The sequence below is a fragment of the Esox lucius genome, chromosome 12 (assembly GCF_011004845.1).
Source record: "Esox lucius isolate fEsoLuc1 chromosome 12, fEsoLuc1.pri, whole genome shotgun sequence".
Classification (NCBI taxonomy): domain Eukaryota; kingdom Metazoa; phylum Chordata; class Actinopteri; order Esociformes; family Esocidae; genus Esox; species Esox lucius.
This window is the reverse complement of record NC_047580.1, coordinates 25,152,694-25,174,055: the sequence shown is the minus strand read 5'-3', so window position 1 is coordinate 25,174,055 and position 21,362 is coordinate 25,152,694. Positions and strand designations below refer to the sequence as shown.

The following is a 21,362-nucleotide window of genomic DNA, read 5'->3' as shown; positions in this document are numbered from 1 at the left end:
TATTGGCCGCTCCAGATTCCCCTAATATCACTGAGCCCATGAGGAGACACAGCTCATCCGAGAGAACTGGGCCTGCTGCCACACAAGGCCCAATCCGAAACCATGGAGAAATATGACACCTGACCCAAGCAAGTCAAATGAGGTCGGAACATTTTCCAACCACCCCATAAGTCCACATCTGAAGTGACTAAATGCACCCCATCACCTCCTAATGTCTATGGCACCCACTAACCTCATAACACAAGTCAGTTATCTGTCTGTATGTTTTTACCTCCCAACCTTTCACACGGTTGTGAATGTGATTTGCTGGATGTCTCTCTCACTTAACCTGACCCCCCCCCCCCCCGCCCCATCTTGCCCACAGTGTTTCTAAAACCATTCACAGAGCATGTTCAGACCATGAGTTTGCTGGATGAGAGGTTCCTATATCTGTATGTGTGTCAGATTTAGAGAGCAGAACATATTTAGACACATGCTACGTCAGGAATGGCAACAGGGATGGAAGGGGCACAAGGGGGATTTATGTTTTTTTAAGACAATGGTATGTAAGACCTCACTGTTTAAATGTCATTGAAATTGGTCAGGTGCCGCAAACAAGCTTCAGCAGCCACGTTAATCTTGTTCCGAGTGTTGTTTTTTTTTACCTGTAACTAGATGTTAATAACAACTGGATCTATCATAACTTTTCGCTGCTATTTTCATTTTCTTTGGCCTAAATAAGTTGGCGATTAAGGAAAGATACTTTTAATATACCAACTGCATAGCATCCTGCATCCTACTGCTGCTTTGAAGCTCAGAAGGTTCAGTTCTAGTAGGTCCCTGGATGAGCCCAGATGCAGCTGGACCAGCAGGGGGCGCACTTCACTCTGGCCTAAAGAGAAAATCCTAAATACCTAAATTACTGCATTTGAGTGTCAGCAAATTGGCCCAAATGTTAAGCTCTTCTGTTAATGCAGCGGACCCAGTACATGACTTATTATTATTGGTGTAATCTTTCAAAATGTTCAAAATGTTATATCTGTCATCCTGGCAGGAACCTGTGTGTGCATGATGCTATTCAGGTGTTGAAAACAGAGAGAGCTAGTATAGAAAACACACTTGATGTTCGCTTTTATTCTGTGGTAAACCATCTGACTCCACAGTAGCACAATGTGGTCCAACAGTGGCTGACCTACATTACAGACCAGGTGTACTCTTTTATTTAAGCATTAACCAGTTCTTAATCAATGAGCTGTTGCTAAAAATATTGCAGCTTAGTTGGCTTAATTCCATTTAGCAAATACATCAGCATTTGACGGCAACAGGCTAGCAAACAGATTCTGACTAGACTCATAAACATAGGCCCTGATTGTCTCTTTTCTCGGTTTCTAGAACAGTTCCTCCTAAAAGCTTTCTGCACTCCAAAATGTACTATTAGAGTATCCTTCACTTTAATACTCTGGGGAATCCCCTATATGTTTGTCAAGAAAATGTCAAAGGGTATAGTAAAGAACTATTTATACTTGTTACTCAAAGAACAATATATACAATCTACCCAGTCAAAAATCTACTCCAAAATGATTTTTGTGGAGCTATTCAAAAAGGGGTTCCTTTGCAGAACCCTTTTAAAGTGTTCCTAGACCTTTCAGGATTCCACCCACAGTTTCAATGTGATGAACCTCTGAAGGACCCTCCAGGAGCCTTTTCCATGTATGCCTGGTCATCATAGCCATAGTCACTTCCAATAAGGGCATTTAAGTCCAAAACAATTTCTTCCCTTTTCTTATTTATTAATAAAATACCTCTGAATCTGCTTGCAAACCTGATATAAACTGAAATATAAAAACTATAATGGATAGGGAATACAACTCAAGATAAACAATTGATTGTAAGTGCTTTGATTTATTCAACAACTAAAACCATAACCTCTGGCAAACATTGGGAAAGACATATGTTTTTTGTTTGGATTTTTTGTCTTTTATTATAAAACGATATAATATATTATTTATAAACACAGAGGGAGGAAATAAATCCTCTGTTACTAAAAGGTAAAAAAAATCTCTGCTGCCTCCATTTTCTAGACTAGACTCAACAGTGAGTAGAGGGATGTTGGGTTTTTAAGGGAAGGGTTTGGGGTACAAGTGAAGAATCAGTAGGGTGGATGGCTCCCAGAATCCTTCCCAGAGTCACTGCTTTCACTGAGCTGTCTATTGAGTGTACTGTTTAACACCATCTCAATGGCGGCACAGGTCACCTGACCATTGGTCACTGTGTATGTTCCACTCCTGCAACAAGACAGACATATTGTTTATATAGAGGTACCGGCTAGCAACTGGTTACTCCGAAGTTAAGCATACCATTTAAACTGTACATGGATTTGATCTGTGACTCGTAGGTTAATTAACTCACTTTTGATCTGATCCAACTGCGCTGCCAGGCTGGTTCTGTTTGTTTGCAAAAAAGAAAGATGACCACCAGTGACCTGAGTCTTGTCTCTGCAGACCTGGAGAAAACAGAACCAGTGCATTAGGAATACCGCTGTCAGGAATGAAAGAGAGATTAAGATAATGTGCTCCTTTGCCCAAGTGAGAGATACTGGTCTGTACCTGGGGGGTGTGGAATGACTTCTCCTGTGTACTCAGAACTGCCACAGGAGCTGTTGCTAGAAGTAGATCCTATGCGCCTTCTGTAGTAATCATGAGTGGCAATAAGAGAGCCCGTTGATGGAATTGCTGCCATTTTCTTTGACCTTTATTTCAAAACCTATCAAATACAGAAAATCTAGCCAGGAGAGAGGCAGAGGGGAAGAATGGGTTATATAAAGTGACATCAAATTAAATGTATTATTGTGAAAGTATTAAGATTACATGAGTGGTGTTCTACAAACAAAGGGTAACCAATCAAAGCCAGTCACAAAGGTCTAAAATACCACTTGGTTTTGGCTCCAGCCCAAACCATCTGTTTCAGGGGCCAGTGAAACCAGTTAGAATGTTTTTGCATTTTCAAAGTAATTTCTCATTATTCATAATCAAAATGGATAGCATTTTAGCAGCTGAAATTAATAAAATTGGTGACATTAGAAATTTGCAAACATGTTTTTATTAATATTGTATCATGTGGTGGAGGGACACTGAATTACGGCTTTTAAAAAGAATAGGTTCTTGAAGTATTCCTTTTTAACTGTGGGGGAACACCTATAAATTCTTCCAGGAAAAATGTCAAGGTGTATTTTTAAAAGCTATTTCTACTCAAAGAACCTACATGCTAAAAAATCCATCGCAATAGGTTTTTGATAATTTTTTGAGGTACAAAAAAAATACCTCAAAAAGGATTCTTCAAACCCTTTAAAGGGATTGAAGAACCCCTTGTTACCGAATTGAAAATGTTTTAGATTTTGTAAAACAAATTATATTTTCACCATATAAAAACCCTTCTGGAAAACTAAAAACATTTCATTAAATTCTATCAGGTCGAGTAATCGTAAATTACTATCTATTAACCTCTCCTTTAAAGAGACAGTCTAAATTTCCTTTACAGTCTGAATAAGGTCTTCAATATTTTTGCAATCCGTGTAAAAAGTTTATCATAATTATTTTGTAAAATTATACATGGATTTATTCTTCTATTTATTCTTCCTGCTATATAAAGTTAATCAATATATCAAAAATGTCTTCCAGGTTTGGATAGGAATGAAATTATACTTTGTTTCAAAGTGGTCATAACAATATTATACTCAGTGCACTCAAAGGTCTTACACAGTACATCTCTTTGATCATTCCAAAATAACAAAAAATTGGATGTTGGGCCGTCACTGCCAGGCTATTTATTTAGAGTTAACTTGTTAACATCCAATTGCCGGCAGTTGGTTTTAACTTAATCTACTCACAGGCACGTAAGCCGATTAATGCAACATCTATATCAAGGTTGCTTCTGGTACTGGGCTTACCCCGCCTGCCACTTGGATTTCAAGCAGAATCCAAAAACATGGCAGACATATGAATATATTTGACATGTGAGGAAAGAAAAAAACAGCCTTAACGACATGTTTTGAACACAAAAGTGATGACTGAAATATAGGAATTTTGTGATCAGACTTCTCTACAGGGCTGTTTAGGAAAAATATATTTCTGGGATGTGTGTCAATTAAAAAGTAACACCAGCGCCAGACTGTAGGTGCAGATGTAAGTGTGCTTCTAGACCAAAAACACGGCCCCTTGGTCAAGACAAAAAAATAACGTTGTTTACCAACAACCCCTTGTTCTTGTGGCGCACTGTTCCCATGCAGTTATGTTAACATTTTGTAACGGTGAGAAGTAGTATTAGTAAATTCTTATTTGGAGAGAGAAAAAAGACAGAAGGGCGAGAACACGCAGATCTAGGATACCAGAAGTAGCTTACTATTACAGGCACTATTTCTGTCTGATGTCCTTGTTAACCATGTCTGATGTCCTTGTTAACCATGTCTGATGTCCTTGTTAACCATGTCTGATGTCCTTGTTAACCATGTCTGATGTCCTTGTTAACCATTAACGGCAGGATTCAAGGAAAATGTCCTCCACTTCCCATGTGTCTGAGTGCTTGCTTAAGTCATTCTGTTGGCTCACCACCCAGTCTGAGGGGATGAGAGAGGCTAATGCTGAGAGTTTAATTTCCACACAATGTTCTGTAAATAACTAGGCTGTCTGTGGCCTGGGTGTGCAGGTATAATGTCCCAACTTCCAGGCACCTAGCCAGGAAACAGTGCTGCACACAGGGTGGGGTGTGACACAGAGCAACTAAGCCCACTAAGGTGAGGATATATCATTAAGCAGAACTACACAGGATTCAAAGGCAGTTTTATAAGCACAGTGACATCCTCTTTCAATAAGCACATCTAATTAAAAACTAAAATGTAAATGTAAACTTCATGATTGATATTGACTCTGTCCAGATGGGTTCGCACAGGACAGAAGCTCCTGGGCAGAGTTTATGGGATCGCCAGCCTAATGCAGGCTTTGTATTTGCCTTGCCTGATTCCATAAATTCTACTGAAGGTTTTGGGAGAATTGAAGTTTGAGACTTGTGTCCTCTGTACATCATTGCCATGCTGTCTGCTTCTTATAACCCTGGCACTAAACCTAACAAATGGAGTCACTAGAGTGAGACAAGGCAACGCTGTTCCACATCTCACCCGCAATGAGAAAATTGGTATCAACATTTTAATGAGCTTTTATGCACATTCAAATGTTTATAGTTAAAAAAGTATACATGTTGTCCAAACTAAATTCCGCTTATAGGGTGGGTGAATATTCAGGACCAGAATGTATATACATTCATATCAGTCCATACGTTCACATATACCCACGTGTGTTAATGTAAAAGCAATTAAACCAATCCCACTGTACCTTTTTGATGATGCTGAAAAACACCAAATACAGTTGATTTTGCAGGTCGGTTGGAAAAGCAAGGTGAATTAGGCTGAAAAACTATTATTGCCCATTTGTGGTTATGTTCTTGTATTGATCTCTTCAATGTCTTTCTGGTGTCTCCGCAGCTTGAAGGCTTCCGAAGAGTTGACTTGCAGGTAGCTTTATACAGTGTAGTCCGTGACGCATATCACATAACGAGCAGCCCGTGGGCGGAGAGAGGGCACGTTTTTCCAGGCAAGAACAAAACATGCAATACAATCCGGTACACGCACTAGCCAGACTGAACAAGCATCTGCAGCTGTCGCACCACCCTGTGGAAACAAATAGCTTACCATAGCAGTAGACAGCGAACTTTAACCCAGTAACGTTAGCCTGGAGAGTAGAGGCCATGTTCTAGCTAATGTGGTGTTCTACAGCGTGGACTTAACCAATTAGGTTTATATCATAGAAGCAGAAATTTATATTGTGGTTCATTTGTCATTAACCCCTCATTATTTTAGCTATATATTTAATTTAGGTATAAAAGACTCAAACTGCAATCGCATCGTACACTTCCCTGGTGGTCTAGTGGTTAGGATTCGGCGCTCTCACCGCCGCGGCCCGGGTTCGATTCCCGGTCAGGGAACTACATTTTATTTGTTTTGAAAATGTTGATACCATGAACAATCAGTATCAATATTATAGTAAGTTGACCGTTGCGCGATACGTAGACGATTCATTTACTAATTAACCATTAACTTTTGATGTGGCCTGAATACAAGTAATTATGTTTTCATCTGTTGGGCAGACATTACTTCGAAAGGAGCCTAAGTTTCATCAGTTCGTTCAAAACAATTTCCTCATGTGAACGTTGCTCAATAATTGCTCAAATTAATTTTATTTTGACATGTTGCTGCGCAAAACAGTCGCTCAAATGGCGTATGTATACCACGCCGAAATGAATGTCGAACTGAGTGCAAAACGACATAAAAACACCTTTCGCGTGTCTACAGATTGCACTACACACTTCACATTTGCGTTGGTGATGTCGATATTGGTCACGTCGACGACCAAATTCCTACATACCCGGAAACACTACTTGATCTAAGCTAGCAACTCTCACTTGGGGAGAGCAAGGTGGAGCGAGCGCTATTGCAGCCTCATCTGGTTCTGGTTATATTGCGCTCGACTCACAAAAGCGAGCTTGTTAGAACTTTGTTAACTAGCAAGTATAGTGAAAAACGAGTTCTGACACAGCAAAAACACAACATTGGGGAACCGCAATCGATTGTGGAAAACGCAATATACATTTTATTTGATACATATATTAAGAGCACTTTTGAGTATATTTAGAGTGTAGTTCAAGCAGTAAACCACAGAACTCAAAGAAAGTAATTAACAACTGAAAGCAATATCTGGATATCACACCAAGCTACTTTAAAGTGTAATTTAAATAAAAGTTGGGCATATATTTGAAATACACACTACTCCTAAACATTGATAGCTGTTAGTGTAAAACATACAAAAATCCATCAGAAGCATTTCTTCATGTTCACTGCAAGGTATATTATCTAAAATGATTAGACATTAGACCAGACAACATATAACACATTTTAATTGAAAATACTCTTAAAGTACAAAAATATTTTTCTATAGGACTACCTTTGTAATGGTCATGTTCTTAGAATGGAATAGCAGGATATAACAGTAACATTTTCCTTTAAAGAATGGGACAATATAAACAGATGCATATTAGAAATGATCCTACAATTGAAGCTACATTCCTCTATCACATTCCTTGCAGTTTGATACAGTCATTCACAGTATTACATTTTTAATCTCTCCCACCCCTTTCCAACAACAAAAACAACACAAATATTGAATCCATATTGATTTTAACTGTACTTTCTTCATGCACCAGCCTCATTACATAATGTTAATGTCAGATGGGATATGGACAATGGCAACAAAGTAATATAAGGGGTTATACTGACATTACTTTTTAGGGGTGGTTAAATTAGGTGGATTATGTTAGAAGGAACCACTGTTCTGAGATGGGCTTCTGCCAAAACCAGAGACCTCTCCCTCATTCCCTCGACTCCCGGACACCTTGGTCTGTGTCAGAGAGAGCGCAGACCGTAGAGAGATGAGGAAAATATTTGTAATCACAAATGTGAAAATACAGTATTTCCAGTTCTTTTTATTTGTGAATGTTGAAAGATCATGGACACTTACCTTCATGCTTCCCACCATGTCTTCAAAAGACCTGAAGGTATTGGAATGTCTAAAGAAAGACACATCATGCTAATGAATGGGCATTGCTTTGAAGTATCATTTCAGGTTAAACTCAAAAATGAAATTTTGAATGTAACTATTTAACTTGCAGAACTAACATAAGTGGAATCATGTTCACCAGACTATTCCTCTCCAAGCACTCTTTGTAATTAGTCTGGGGATGGAGTTAATATAATTAAAATGCCATTAACTGCTTATAGCATCACTGCAGGCAGTAGCATCAGGACATACTTTCCATGTTGTCAGTCTGGGAAACAGGTGTGCCCAGTGTCTTACCTCATACTCATTGCGGGCACACTGATGGAGTGGGTCAAGGAGCTGGGGCTGGTGTCAGAGAGCAGCATGGCACAGAAATACAGATGACTAAGAGTATCACTAAGAGACGTATAGCACGTAAATGAGAACAACAGATAATGCAACCAGATAACGCAACCATTTACTTAAAAGATTTCCAGGCTCAGTTTACTGAGCTACGGCAAAATAACTCAATGACATTATCACATCAAAACCAAAGTAAATCCTCAGAGAGGAAATGGATCTGTTGCTTATAGGCTGGAGGTCAAGCTCTATCCTTACCGATGTGGGCTGGGCAAAGGTAGAGATCTGCTCGGTCAGTAGGCAGCATAACAGGAAAGAGGAAGGGAGAGAGAGATGGGCAGACATGATAATCAAGAGGGTACACGGAGGTATGAATAATTGTAACGTTCATGACAAGAAACACTCGTCCTCCACAAATGTGTCCAGTGGAAGGGAACTGCATAGTTCTAACGTATTATGGGCTGTAATGGACAGTGCGTGTCTGCTCAGGGGATAAGGAGCTATATCTACTGTATGTAGCTGGATTAAAAAGATGGATGGCTGATTTAGGGGATTAATAACAGATGACTGATACAGCTGGAGGACAGATGAGTAGTAGAGGCAGTGGAGGAAGACAGGATAATTAAATGGTGGGGGGAAGGGCAGTGAGCACCTTATATCTCCCAGCATTCTTGTGATGGCCACACCCACAGTGGACACAGCAGCGCTGGTCATCTGTCCTGCATTAGAGAGACTTTCCTGGGTCCTCTTATACCTAGTTACAGAGGAAGAAAGACAGGGTCAGAGATGCGGGACAGACAGGGAGTTGATGCACCCTTTTTGAAGGGTTCCTAAAAGAACGTATGCGGTTTCTCAGAGTTAGAATTTGAGCAACCACTAGAGAATCCACCAGAAAAATTTACTTTTTAGGGTGATAGAAAAAGGCAAACGTAACATTTGTCACCATTCCCACCTTAGATTTGGAACATTAACTATAAGGGAAAATGGCTAAGACAATATCAAAGCCCCATTTTTTGTCTCCCTCGGTGCTTGCTGTTCATCTCCACAGCTGGAAGACATGTTCTATAAGCACAGTTCAGCTGATTCACATTGGGTAAAACACCAAAACATGAGCCCCAAGCTTGTTCACCATTAGCCCCATCCTGGTGCAGGTAGCCAGATAACCATGTCCCCTCTATTTTTACCAAGTGAAGTGCTCTCCTTGTCTTGCCCAGGCCATCCTCAGCCTCTTGTGTTAATGCTGCTGCCAATGTTAAGACAGGCTATTAGCGGACCTCTTATCCTAGAACACTTTAAAATCCTATCAGCAGTCCCCACATAAAGCTTGTTATCTGACATGTGACAGAATGACAACACATGGAAAAACATATAATGTGAAATTTGCTTTAAAAAATTCCAATTCAGAGTTATATGAACAATGTAAACATAATGGCCACTTACATATTAGATTGGCTGATGTCCTCCAGAGTAGCTGAGGCTGTAAGATATCTGTAAATATAAAGGTACATTATTATTACTGCTTCATCTAGGAGAACATGAGCCTGCATTTACTGAACATAAGCCTGTTTTTCCACTTAAAATAAAAGTTAAGTTCATGAAATAGGGGTGACCTTAAAATGAGGGACACACATGAAGCAAATCACATTACATAAATAATGATCTTTTAAATGACTAGAAATACAGACATATTACCAAAGTTTGTGAAACCTTTTGAATTGCCTGAATACCTGCATCTAATTCATGAAAATAGATAAACCCAGTATGATACATATAAGTCCTTAAGGAACTAAAATCTGAGTGCAAAGTTAACAGACGCAATTGTTTTAAGATTAATTTAGCATAGATCATAGAAGACAGAGGGACGTGTTTAATCAATAAAAAAATACACTGTTCTCAGTGTAATCTATTTCATGAATTCATATAATTTTAAGATTTAATATTGGGGCCCAATGTCTACCTAAAATATTAAATGAACACTAAAATAAAATAAAATGTATGGAAGGACCCAATAGTCTTTTGGAGTTGTGGTCAGCCTTTACTCACTAAGATCGGTATTGAAACAGCCTCTCTCCGTTTGAATCCTCTAGTCTACACAGTTTTCAAATGCCTTTAATTTTGATGCTTTAATGTTAAGCGATTTTCAATAGCTCTTTTCTAGTCACGGCGGTGTTCAGGCAGTGGAAGCAGAGGGCATCTCAAAGGAGTGTTAAGCACTTACACGTTGCAGGTTTGAACATCCTGCCAGCCTTTTGACATGTTCTGTTTAATCTCACTGAAGGGACCCATACCCAGCTGTCTCTTGATGTCCATTGCATACTTCTCTTTGGAAACAAGCACCTGCCGTAACGTCTGTATCTCATCCTCTGTCTGAGGACAACAAATGGCAAATTTGTTTACAACATTCAATGATCCAGATTATATTTGACATAAATAAGAACTAGAGTTGTCATAAATAATTAGGCATTAGAAATAATTGTATGACTTGTGCCTCGTATGCATCAAAATCTGAACAGAATATAATTTTTAAGACACATTCAACTTAAATGAATATGGCAACACTGAGAATGGGACAAAGGGCAACGTTGGATATCCAGACAGAATACCTTTGCTAGCTCCATCTTTAAATCATCCTCATCTTCCTCTGATAGATTGTTAGTCTGCCTTCCATTTCTTAATATTCCAGTGGGAATGTTCCTGGGCGACACGTTTTCCCCACAATAACCTTTGAAAGTAGTAAATATTTTATTGGGCATTTCCATTCCAATGATTGAGCAATGACAAAATTAATGCATATTTAATCAGTTGCTGACACAAGTAGGCTGCTGTAACCAGTAGTCCACACAGTTCGTATTCCTGAAATAAATAATACATTTACCCTAAACACAACTCGCAATTACAGGCTGAAGATTTTCTCAGAAAGATGTGGTCTACAGTCTCTGTGTTGGCCCAGTGAGTTATTCTCACTTTAGCCCATTGTGCTGTCCACGGTGCTGAATTCTATGGCTACCTGTAGCGCTAGCAATGACATCGCGTGTTGCTAATACATGCATAGAAAGGCTAGGAAGCGAAGTCATATAATGTCACATTTAAAAAAAATTATCTCATCGTGTGATTTAGAGTAGGATCAGACGGTCATTAAAGAAATGAAACAATATAGTCTTACTAAATGCTATCGACTTACCTTGCCTATTCATTATGACCAGAGGCATGAACAACTCAGTTGTACCCCGCACGTATTGTCCGTGTTAAAGCTAACGTTAGCCCTTGGTATCCAACCTAATCTTGGTTAATATATTATACACTAGATTTTTCAAATGCTTTTCTTTCCTTAAAACCACTCGTTGATTTAGAGAAAACTCTAATATATTTTAGAATTATAACATCTAGGTTATATCTTGTTCAGAGGAAAAGGGATCCTGTATTTCGAGATCGAGATTTATGGTAACTTCACGTGCACATGGGAAATAGTAAACGTGTAAATGGGATAGCCGACATGATTTTTTTCGAACATAACTAATAGCCTACTGAAGTTACTCAGCTGGCTAAACATGAGTTGCAACAGTATCCATAATAATATAATTACTATCGTCGAAAACAGAATTGTTGTTATTTATTAGTTAAAAAGGTCAGTGGTGAAATGACACAACTCTACAACTCTGCAACTCAGGTAATACACTTTTGTCAGTTTCCCACGTGTCATTCAAGTGAAATATCCCACTGGGAACTAGGAGATTCTGTTAACTCGGATAGCGGATGTTGGTTTGGGAAGTTAAACGTCCATTAATTATTACATATTTCAACAATATTGTTGGTTGTAGCGCTCCAAACGTTGAAAAAGTGGTGGTTCGGGATTTAACCACCCAGTTTATATGAACCTTTGAATCCTGAATGCTGATTGGCTGATACCCCTGGTATATAAGACCGTAAGCCACTGGAATGACATCGCTAATAATTATTTTGATCCTGACGAACTCTACACTCCCTGGAAGTGACAAGCCTGCATGATACTGTCACCTTAATGAAAATGGTTTCACTGTGTTGTATTTGTTGACCCAAACTTGTCTTTTCAATTCAGGCCAACAGGTGTGCCAGGTTATCCTCCAGATACTTTTTTTGGGAAATTACATAACTGGTCCTTCTAGATGTGAGTTGGAACACAAGAACAATTTATTGGCTTTATGTTTACAAATCAAACCATAAGCACAGAAACATTTTTACTGTCATCATAAAATCTAAACATATTCCTATGCAATTTATATATATTTTTTTTTTATCTTTCAGTATATGTACATAGGTTTTATTGCTGTTGTTACTGTGCTGAGTTGTGCAGACTGCTCTGCATCTTTCAGGCTCTGGCAAATATCCATCGGGTGGTTAAAATGAGTGAGGGTGTGAAGAGAATTCCATACCACTGGCTCTGTCTCCATCTACTGGTAAAATCAATACAAGACTATTTCTAATTCTCAAAATCTAGGGTAGGCCTACAGTACAGTTTCTACATGAATTGGTACCAGTATGCCTACTAGAATGTTATATTCGCAGAATACTGGCAGAGCGCATGATTTGAAATTACACTTAAATATCCTAATAGCAGTACAGTACAAGAACTTAAGTAAAAACACCAATAAATGTTCAGGTACATTTATTTTACAACAGCAAATCAGATCAATGACCCACTTTGTTTTCTTTCAGACACACATTACCATGCTACAACATAAAGGTCAAGATTTATACTTCATATTTATGTGTATATACAACAGACCTTAACCATTAAACCATGCGTTGCAAAATTTAATGGCCACATCAAAACAACATACCATTTATAACGCGCATCATAAAAAAAGTGACAAAATAATATAACTTAAATAAAACAAATTGCATCAAATTACTATCACTGTCATTACACTATATACTATGTCATCTGTATCAAGACATTTTCATGGAACCACTTCCTGATCATTGGTCCAGTAATTTTTTTGAACACACATTGCATTCAACTCATTTAACAAATAGCATTTTCCAACATCTCAATGAAGTAGCGATAACATGTAGGTATATCTCTTGGGGGGCAGGGGTCGTCTCAGGAGGGAACTGCAAACACTGTAAAAGGACCACACGGCTCAAACAACCATAGGGCAGGAGAGAGGAGCTCAGACATTGTAAACCATCGAAACACAATTGGCCTTCATGAAAAGAATAATGAAGATAATGGCTGGTTATGGCAGGTTATGTGTTTGTTACACTGGACATATATTTAGTTTAATATATCAATTTTAAAACATAAGTCTGATTATAGTATAAGAGCTGCCGGAATTTGTGCTAGCTCACTCATGAAATGACTTGTGAGCTAAAAAAGTACCAATATCCACACATTAATTCAATCATGGTGAAAACAAATAAACACTGCATTGGACAATTGATACACTTCAGAATTCTCTTCAACAAAAACATAAAAAGATGATCATATTCTTTAAATGTTTACAACATTTTCCTACACCCATACAGTACTGTATACACATTAATTGAATGATAAATATGACAACGGTCACATCTGAACATAAATTAATCTTGGTCTGAATGAAAGGATGCCATTCTGAATTGGATCATGTCAAAATCCTTGGGTGCTGGGTCTTAGGGCAATAAAAGAAAATACTGGTAAAATGCTCAAATGTATGAAATAACTGGATCTTCAGCTCAACCATTTAAATGTATAGAGAAATTGTTGCTCAGAAATGTCAGGGACAAGTCCCAACAATCCACTGGCACTGTGGGTGGCACAATGGCTAATAAACAACACAATATACACGTGACTAGATGTGTAAACAAACCTTTGTATCATATTTATTTTCCGGTGTTAGTCCGTTCTTCGATGCAGGGAAGTTAGTGTAAAGATTACAAGCATTCAATTCAGATTTCATGGGCAGGACAAAGCAATATTCTCATCACAACCAAAACAGATCACCGAGCTGCATCTGATCACAGATAAGCAAAGATCCACCAAATGTTAAAAAAACAAAGTGTCACCATCAGCTGTATTATTAGATGTTTATTGGTGACGGCACCATACAACCCAGACAATAAACCGCGACACACCTCATACCCACAGCCTCCCTGAGCCAAGCCTCTCCTTCCAGTGATCAAACCTTCAAGTGAACTGTACCCAAAACAAATCACACCCACATGTACCATTGCACCAAAAATAAATATGACATTAAACAAAAATAAAAAATAAAGACAATGATATTTTTCTCTCGAAACAGTGCATGCGACACCATGACATGAAATATGAAAAGGGGACTGTGGAGTTGGAGGATTGAGGTCAAAGGCCAAAGAATATGAAAGAACAAACGGAAGGGAAGCAAATGTTCTCTTGCTCTTTCATCCTACATTGAGTCGGGAGTGGACCACGCTGGAGATGGTTGAAAGTGGGTGCACCTTCAAAAGCTCTGTGTGTGGGCCACGCTCACTCCATCTCCTCTCCAGGACTTGACTATCAGTGAAGTTAAACAGATTGTCCTTCTCGTTTATCCTTTTAAGGTGGAGCAGGGTAGCAGGCGGGGCCATGAGCCAGGACAGGGGAGGGGTTTAGTTGAAGCCCATGTCGGTTTGGTAGGTGGAATGGTGACCATCTGACGTCAGCTGCGTTGTCTCTGTTGCTGATGGCTGCACCAAGATGGCTTCACCGCCAGCCTCTGCCAGATAGAGACACAAACACACACACATACGTGAACAAACAAATACAAAAGGTAAGTGATAATGATACTTTCAGGAGACATTTACACAGAGTACCATTTACCATAGTTAATGACCATGCAACTGAAACAAGTCACTCAGGGATGACGTTTGAATGTTTATTACACAATAAGCAGTCAATCCCACCTCTCTCGTCAGACTGCATCTGGGCCTCCAGGTCCTCGGGGGACACATAGAAGTCAGGCTCCTGGCTCTCTGGGGGCCGCGGTTTACATTTCCCACAGCAGCAGTTACAGCAGCAACACAGGCAACAACAGAAGTAGCAGCCAGTGGCCAGGCCACAAAATACAAACAACGCCTGCAGATAAAAAAACAGGGCAGCGTGTGAGTGAAAGAGCAAGAGATGTGACGTGAAAAAAAAACAAGGTCTGCACTACATGTCAAAAACCGCCCAACGGACGCTTGCAGGCTCACCTTGGCCCACCAGCTGGATAGGACAAAGTACGTGTTCACATTCTCCTCGCCAAACTGCTCAGCTACGTACAGTCCCAGAGAGCCGTACTTGTCATAGATGTTCCGCTTGGTCGGGTCGTTCAGAATGGCATGGGCGTTGTTGATCTCCTTAAACTTGTCTGATGCTTCCGGGTTATCTGGGTTCTTATCAGGGTGGAATTTCAATGCAAGTTTTCTGAGAAGACATAAATTGGTGAGAATCAGAAACTAATAAACAAAAAGATTAAAATGTATTTGCACAAGGAACTCAATAAATGTTTTTATTGATTATGAGTAGTAAAGGTGGTTGCGGCTCTCTGGCTGACCTGTAAGACTTCTTGATATCATCGGGAGTGGCAAGCTTGTCAATTCCAAGCACAATGTAAAGTGATTCACCAGAGGTAGAGAGTGAGCGCTGCCTCGCCTGTTCATGTGCTGCCATGATACGTCACAATTCTTCACACTCTAAACACAGGAAAAAAGGAAGAAACACAAACATTTATTTACCAGTGAGTCATTATTCTACTAATACTCAAACTAAAGCTAAATCTGTGTGACCGAAGCAGTGTATATTTCATTCTCACAAACATGTAGTTCTGCATTGAATTCACTAAGTACAACCACATTCTAGCCATCTATTGCACATCATAGGCTCTATCCCAGCTGCTACTCCAAAATGGTGCACTCATTGTTTCCCTGACTCCAGTAGGCCTACTCTGTAAGAGGATAGCAGAGTTTATAATCTGCCTTTGAACTTGGTCCTTTCCCAGAGACAACATACCTGACACATTCCTATATTTCTTGGGTTTCTATTTAATGTAAGCCTTTAAGCCAGAATCGTGTGGCTATTACTGAGGCTGGGATTCATTCAAAACCACCAATGTTGGGAAAAATATAATCTTGGTTCTGCCACATCAATAGCAATGGTAACATAGTGGCTTTATTTAAATGTCCACACACGTCCAATTCTAAAAAGTTAAAGCATACATTTAAGTTCCTGATAGGTTTATAAACAGTACCCAGTACCAGTGTGAGATAATCTGACCACAGGAAAATGACCTACTCTGTAAGTATAACAACAATCGACTTGTATTAGATAGGTGTGTTGTCATTCTCTATATTATTATTATACATTTTAGAACAGATTTTTTTCATGTAAATCACTGACATTAATTGCAATGTGTACCTAGGTTGTCTCTTATTAAACTAGCTAGGTTACTCGTCAACACTGTCACTGTCGTGAATGAGACTGGAAATCGTTAATTAATTAATGACAAACCCCAAACCTAAAGATTCAATACAGTGGCTTGAGACTGCACAATGGCCTAGCATTAAGACAACACCAAGGGCCCATACCATTCAGAAGTCATTCATGGCCTTGTGCAGTGATGGTAATGCCAACATCCTAATTGAAAAGCCATGTCAGTTCAAATAATGAATTAGTGTAATTGGTGAGCATATGTGCAATGATTCAGGAGACAATCGTTATTGACATCCTAAGAAGCAATACTGACTATGCTATATTTTTGGGAATGGCGCACATAGCTCTTCAACTTGCAGCCAAACTAGTAAAATGTATAGACCATGACAAAACGAACCAACTAAAAAAAAATTTTTAAATAGACGTTTGCAAAATATCTAAACTGTAGGCTATACGCTATGACGCTACTCAAAAAAAAAGAATAATAAATCATCATAATTCATGGAATGTTCTTTTTCTAAATTAATATTTAATAGAATTTAGTAATAAATTGCTATATTGAGTAATATTTTGAATCTGTAAATGTGAGGCTTGGAGCGGTTAATCTCTGTAGCTGCATCACCAACCCAATGCTAGCAGCACTGCGCAGCATCCATGTTGGTTTGCTTGCTGGCCTTCTCTAGATGCAAGACTCGGTCAAATCAGCAGTAATTTTCAAGGGCAAGCAAGAATAGGTTCAAAATAAAACAATCCACATTCATTAGCGCTTACCTACTGCAGTTGGCTTTGATGCACCGTATAGGGAAATGATCCAGAAAGATATAATAAAGGTATCTGATTATGGTCGCATCCCAGAGAACCCAGCGCATCTACCAAACGCAACCATGGACAGATGCAGCAGTATCTTTGTCCCGCCCACCGACCACCCCCCAATCGACGTGCGCACACTCATTGATGGGGATGGGGTGGGTACTCACGAACCTCAGACTTATTACTGCATTATAAATTACTATAAAAGTAAATAACATAGCTACAACGTTTTTAAGTAATATGCTTTTGAATTATTTTTATGGGATGTAATACAATAAAGTAGGCCTACGAGATTTCAGAGGTTCACTTAAAACTGATCAAAATAATAATAATATATACTGTGAATATTTTTAGGCTACCTGGAAATATAGTCAAATATTGCTTTCAGTTGCGATTTTGCCGCACTGTTACTGTGTCCTAAGAAGCTTGTAAGCATCATAGAGGAAAATCGATGACATGAATGTGTTCTTGAAGTTATAATTACCTGATAGCTTAAATCGTTCAAGAGTCAAATTCGAAATGAAAAAGAAAGCACTACGTGCCAACCACTAAATAGTGGACATTGGGATGTGAAAGCTCAGGGAAATTCCTTTTTTTGAAATAGCGAGTATATGTAGGTAAATTTTTCCATGGATTCCAAGTCCTGTTCAAAGTTTTCTCCATGCACAGGTTTATTTATTGTTGAATGGTGTGATATAATTCTGGATACTCAGACAACAACACAACCAGGTCTTCCATAGCGGCCATGACAGGTTGTTTATAAAACGTTTCTATCAGAAACGTGTGTTTTATTACCTTAAATAATTTTCAAAGTCACAGAATAGCTTCAGAATCAACCATGACAATGTAAACGATTAAGTCTAATACTAACCAAACGTTACAGCCTATTGGCAGACTTTCTTGAAACGTCCTGGGGTGGTCTTCGGACAGGGCTGCCTAGTCACGTCACGCTCTAAACCCCGGTGCACACTGACCTACAAAAAGGCATTTGTGGCAGGTCCGGCGTCAGCATATTCAATCGTGGTTGTACAACGACTAAATACATTCTCCTCAGAAGCGTGTACTATCTATACAAGTACCAGCAATAATCATACTTCCTGGTTGAGCAAGCAGTGTGATATGAATGAGAACGTGCTGCGAGATCAGTTTGTGTCAAAAACAATTCTTATCATCCGCTTAAACTTTCAAAAATTACAATGTTGTTAAATTTTTGGATACCAATGTTTTGCATTCATCTTCTCTTGCTTGCTTGGCATTATTATTTTTTTAAACTCCGCCGCCATCCCCTGCCTTGGTATGGAGGACCAAACCTGCCAAAATTAGAAATAAATAAATGTATCAATAAATATATTTATACATAAAAACATAATAATACATTTATTAATCAATATTATTTCTCTATTTATTTAATTGCTTGATCATTCATTTCTGGATTTATTTATTTCTGTATTTCCTTGTCCTTAAGCTAATGAAGGGGCGGGACTAACAATCAAACATAGCAATCAAGCCTAGAGCAGCAGATAGAATCAGACAATGAAGGCAGTGAGTGTTGCTTTAGATCCTTGGCGCGTCCACATGTTGTTAATCACTATTCCTTGTTTACACATGCATCGTTTGAGCATAGGTGACATTAAGGTATCAAAAAACCGAGAGGAGTTTTTGGAAAAACACAACATAATTTACGCAAAGAGAATAGGCTATGAGAATGGCTTGTCTTTTGTGGGTCTGTCCCAGGAGTCCTTGCATTGAAATTGGTTCATTTAAGAGCCAGTGCATAGGACCAGACTCGTAATTTAAGCTATTGTATTTTCCCCAAAGTCCACTTAGCACTAGCATTGAAATCAACACGTTATCCCCATCAGATCCCCTGTGAGAGACCTGCAAAGACGCAACGTTTATATAGCCTATTCACTTTCCAAAAACCCCTCTCAGTTTTTCTACAGGCTAACTGGGCTACTTTTACCAGTACTCATTGTTATCTGGCATTGTTGTTATTTAATAATTGAATTCTAAATACTATATAATATCTATGCATCAATCCCAGTATAAGACGCAATCTGCATTTATCTCGAAAATGTTATTTCATCCAGTAACATTTTTTATAATAAATGTGACGGTGTCAGTTCATAGAGAAACGCCTTCACCTTTTTCTATACATGATAAGACATCCAGTTATAAATCTCAGTGTGAAGTGTGGTTGATAACTTTTATACAATATGGCTATCTGTTTGCCCTTGCAAACATAATACATTTTCGTCTTAGGCTGAGATGACATTGCCAACTGGGCTACAGTATTGGAAGATTTTACTCTAATTATACTATTACTTTCGACATCAAACTAAATCTAACATAACTAAGCCAGGGAATAGATATAGACTAGCCTACTTAAAAAACATTTGAAATCATTTTCAATAGTTTGACAGCCAATATGGCCTTTAAAATTCCGTCCATAAAGAACCGCTACTGGACATATGTTTTAAATAGCCATATAAAACCCTACATTTGAACAGAAATAAAACACTCTATGATCCAACAAATGTTTTTTGATTTAAATTAGTCAGCAGAATGAACTCTTCACAATCTCTGCCAACTGAACATATATATAGGCAACACCTGGGCTGCCACAATTATTACATAGAAGTAATAATTAAAAAGTTTTTTAATCTAGTTTCGAATTGTGTTGCAATGCACCATAATGTAGCCTAATTTCACAACATTATTATTCAATAGACAAATGCATTTCAGTCGCTTATTTGATGCATCAACTCTGATCAACCAAAGGAAAAAAAACGTTTTGTAAGGGAAGCTATTTCAAATAACTAGACTATATCAAATAACCATGCTTTTCTGTGGTCTTGCTGGTCTCAGTCCAGTAGGGGCTACATCCCTCAGAGCGACGTGAACACTCTAGTATGGTCACATGGACATCCTTGCTAAGGGGAGCCCTTGAGGGGATGTTTAGGCGGAGGGGCGGGCGATGAATGAACTTGAGTGGGATGTTGAGCAGGACGGATAGGCAATGAGTGATGTTGAGCGGAATGTTCAGCAGGACGGATGGGCGATGAGTGATGTTGAGCGGGATGTTGAGCAGGACGTCGGGCCCCGAGTGATTTTGAGAAGGATGGACGGGCAACAAGTGATGTTGAGCAGGACACATGGGCGATGAGGATGGAGGGCACGGTCAGGACGGACAGGAAAGTGGCCTGGACGTAAGCATCCAGCTCTAGCTGGATGAACATTGAAGCAACCTGGATGTCTTAAGGTGAGCATATTTTGAATGTAATAATAATGGAGTTGACTATGAAGCGATCATCAATCAAATTATGATTAAAATCCAAAGATATGTATCCAATATGTATTCTTTCTGTGATGTTTTTGCTAAAATTCAGGCTTGAATGCACTGTTTTCTATGATTATGGGGAAGTGTTTTTATGTTTTGTTTTAGGCAAAAACAACACTGAAGTCTTAAGATTATCTATGTATGATGTTGTGTTTTTATATATCTAACACAATAGTTAAGCACAATAAGACCCAGCCGAGGTGGGTGAAAACAGAGCATAGACTATTTAATTTCACTTTGTAGCAATACCTCTTGATACCTTGAACTTACGTTATTATACAATTTTTTTTAAATAATTGACAGATAAACAATTGACAGATCAACTGTTTGTCAAGTCTCTTTTTATTTCATTCTTTCCCAATTTTGTCATGTCAAAATAATTAATAATAGGCTAATAGTAATTTTTAAACATCCAGTTTCAAATAAATGTATTTATTTAGATTTTTTAAATAGAAATTGAAAATCAAACCATTAACAGTAGTTTAAGTAATACAAATAAATAGAAAATAATTATAAACAAATTAATGTAAATACAATTGCTCTTTGCCTTAATTTACTTTTAAAATATTAATACTAATCTCCACCAAAAGAAAGTGACAGAATTATAAGTTATACAAATAATATAAAAAATGTAAACAAGTAAATGTAAAACATGGCCTCATTTATTTGATTTTAAAATAAAAATACAAAACCTCACCAAAACAATAAAATGTTTAATAACTAACACACCTATTCTGAAACGATGCACGTGCTTAAACGAGGAATAGTGATTGGCAACATGGGGATGCGCCAAGGTTCTAAAACAGCACTCACCGTCTTCACAGTCTGCTCTGGGCTGGACTTAATT

The 21,362-nt window shown here is 38.4% G+C and overlaps 3 protein-coding genes and 1 non-coding gene across 6 annotated transcripts; 1 reads left to right on the top strand and 3 right to left on the bottom strand.

The window, feature by feature from the left end:
• Positions 1 to 1,093: 1,093 nt before the first annotated feature.
• Positions 1,094 to 5,536, bottom strand: ppdpfa (pancreatic progenitor cell differentiation and proliferation factor a). The gene is made up of 4 exons (XM_010890629.3): positions 5,364 to 5,536; positions 2,586 to 2,760; positions 2,389 to 2,482; positions 1,094 to 2,264 (listed from the first exon to the last, which is right to left on the bottom strand). The coding sequence occupies exons 2-4, from the start codon at positions 2,716 to 2,718 to the stop codon at positions 2,129 to 2,131; spliced, it is 363 nt and encodes a 120-aa protein (XP_010888931.1). The 5' UTR covers positions 2,719 to 2,760; positions 5,364 to 5,536; the 3' UTR covers positions 1,094 to 2,128.
• A 404-nt stretch (positions 5,537 to 5,940) lies between these two features.
• On the top strand, positions 5,941 to 6,012 carry trnae-cuc. Its single transcript has one exon. It is a non-coding gene; the product is annotated as a tRNA-Glu (tRNA).
• Positions 6,013 to 6,827: 815 nt separating this feature from the next.
• Positions 6,828 to 11,463, bottom strand: LOC105022345 (tumor protein D54-like). Its single transcript, XM_010890631.3, has 9 exons — positions 11,161 to 11,463; positions 10,583 to 10,701; positions 10,198 to 10,346; positions 9,420 to 9,467; positions 8,632 to 8,733; positions 8,238 to 8,264; positions 7,938 to 7,985; positions 7,602 to 7,650; positions 6,828 to 7,481 (listed from the first exon to the last, which is right to left on the bottom strand). The coding sequence occupies exons 1-9, from the start codon at positions 11,186 to 11,188 to the stop codon at positions 7,398 to 7,400; spliced, it is 654 nt and encodes a 217-aa protein (XP_010888933.2). The 5' UTR covers positions 11,189 to 11,463; the 3' UTR covers positions 6,828 to 7,397.
• A 1,141-nt stretch (positions 11,464 to 12,604) lies between these two features.
• dnajc5aa (DnaJ (Hsp40) homolog, subfamily C, member 5aa) lies at positions 12,605 to 18,223 on the bottom strand. 3 transcript variants are annotated; one of them, XM_010890634.4, is made up of 5 exons: positions 18,047 to 18,223; positions 15,491 to 15,629; positions 15,147 to 15,360; positions 14,859 to 15,030; positions 12,605 to 14,671 (listed from the first exon to the last, which is right to left on the bottom strand). In XM_010890634.4, exons 2-5 carry the CDS (start codon positions 15,604 to 15,606, stop codon positions 14,565 to 14,567), a joined length of 609 nt encoding a protein of 202 aa, XP_010888936.1. In that variant the 5' UTR covers positions 15,607 to 15,629; positions 18,047 to 18,223; the 3' UTR covers positions 12,605 to 14,564. The 3 variants fall into 3 exon arrangements, with proteins under 3 accessions (XP_010888936.1, XP_010888935.1, XP_010888937.1); XM_010890633.4 differs by lacking the exon at positions 18,047 to 18,223 and adding an exon at positions 17,137 to 17,269; XM_010890635.4 differs by lacking the exon at positions 18,047 to 18,223 and adding an exon at positions 17,141 to 17,269.
• Between the last annotated feature and the right edge of the window lie 3,139 nt (positions 18,224 to 21,362).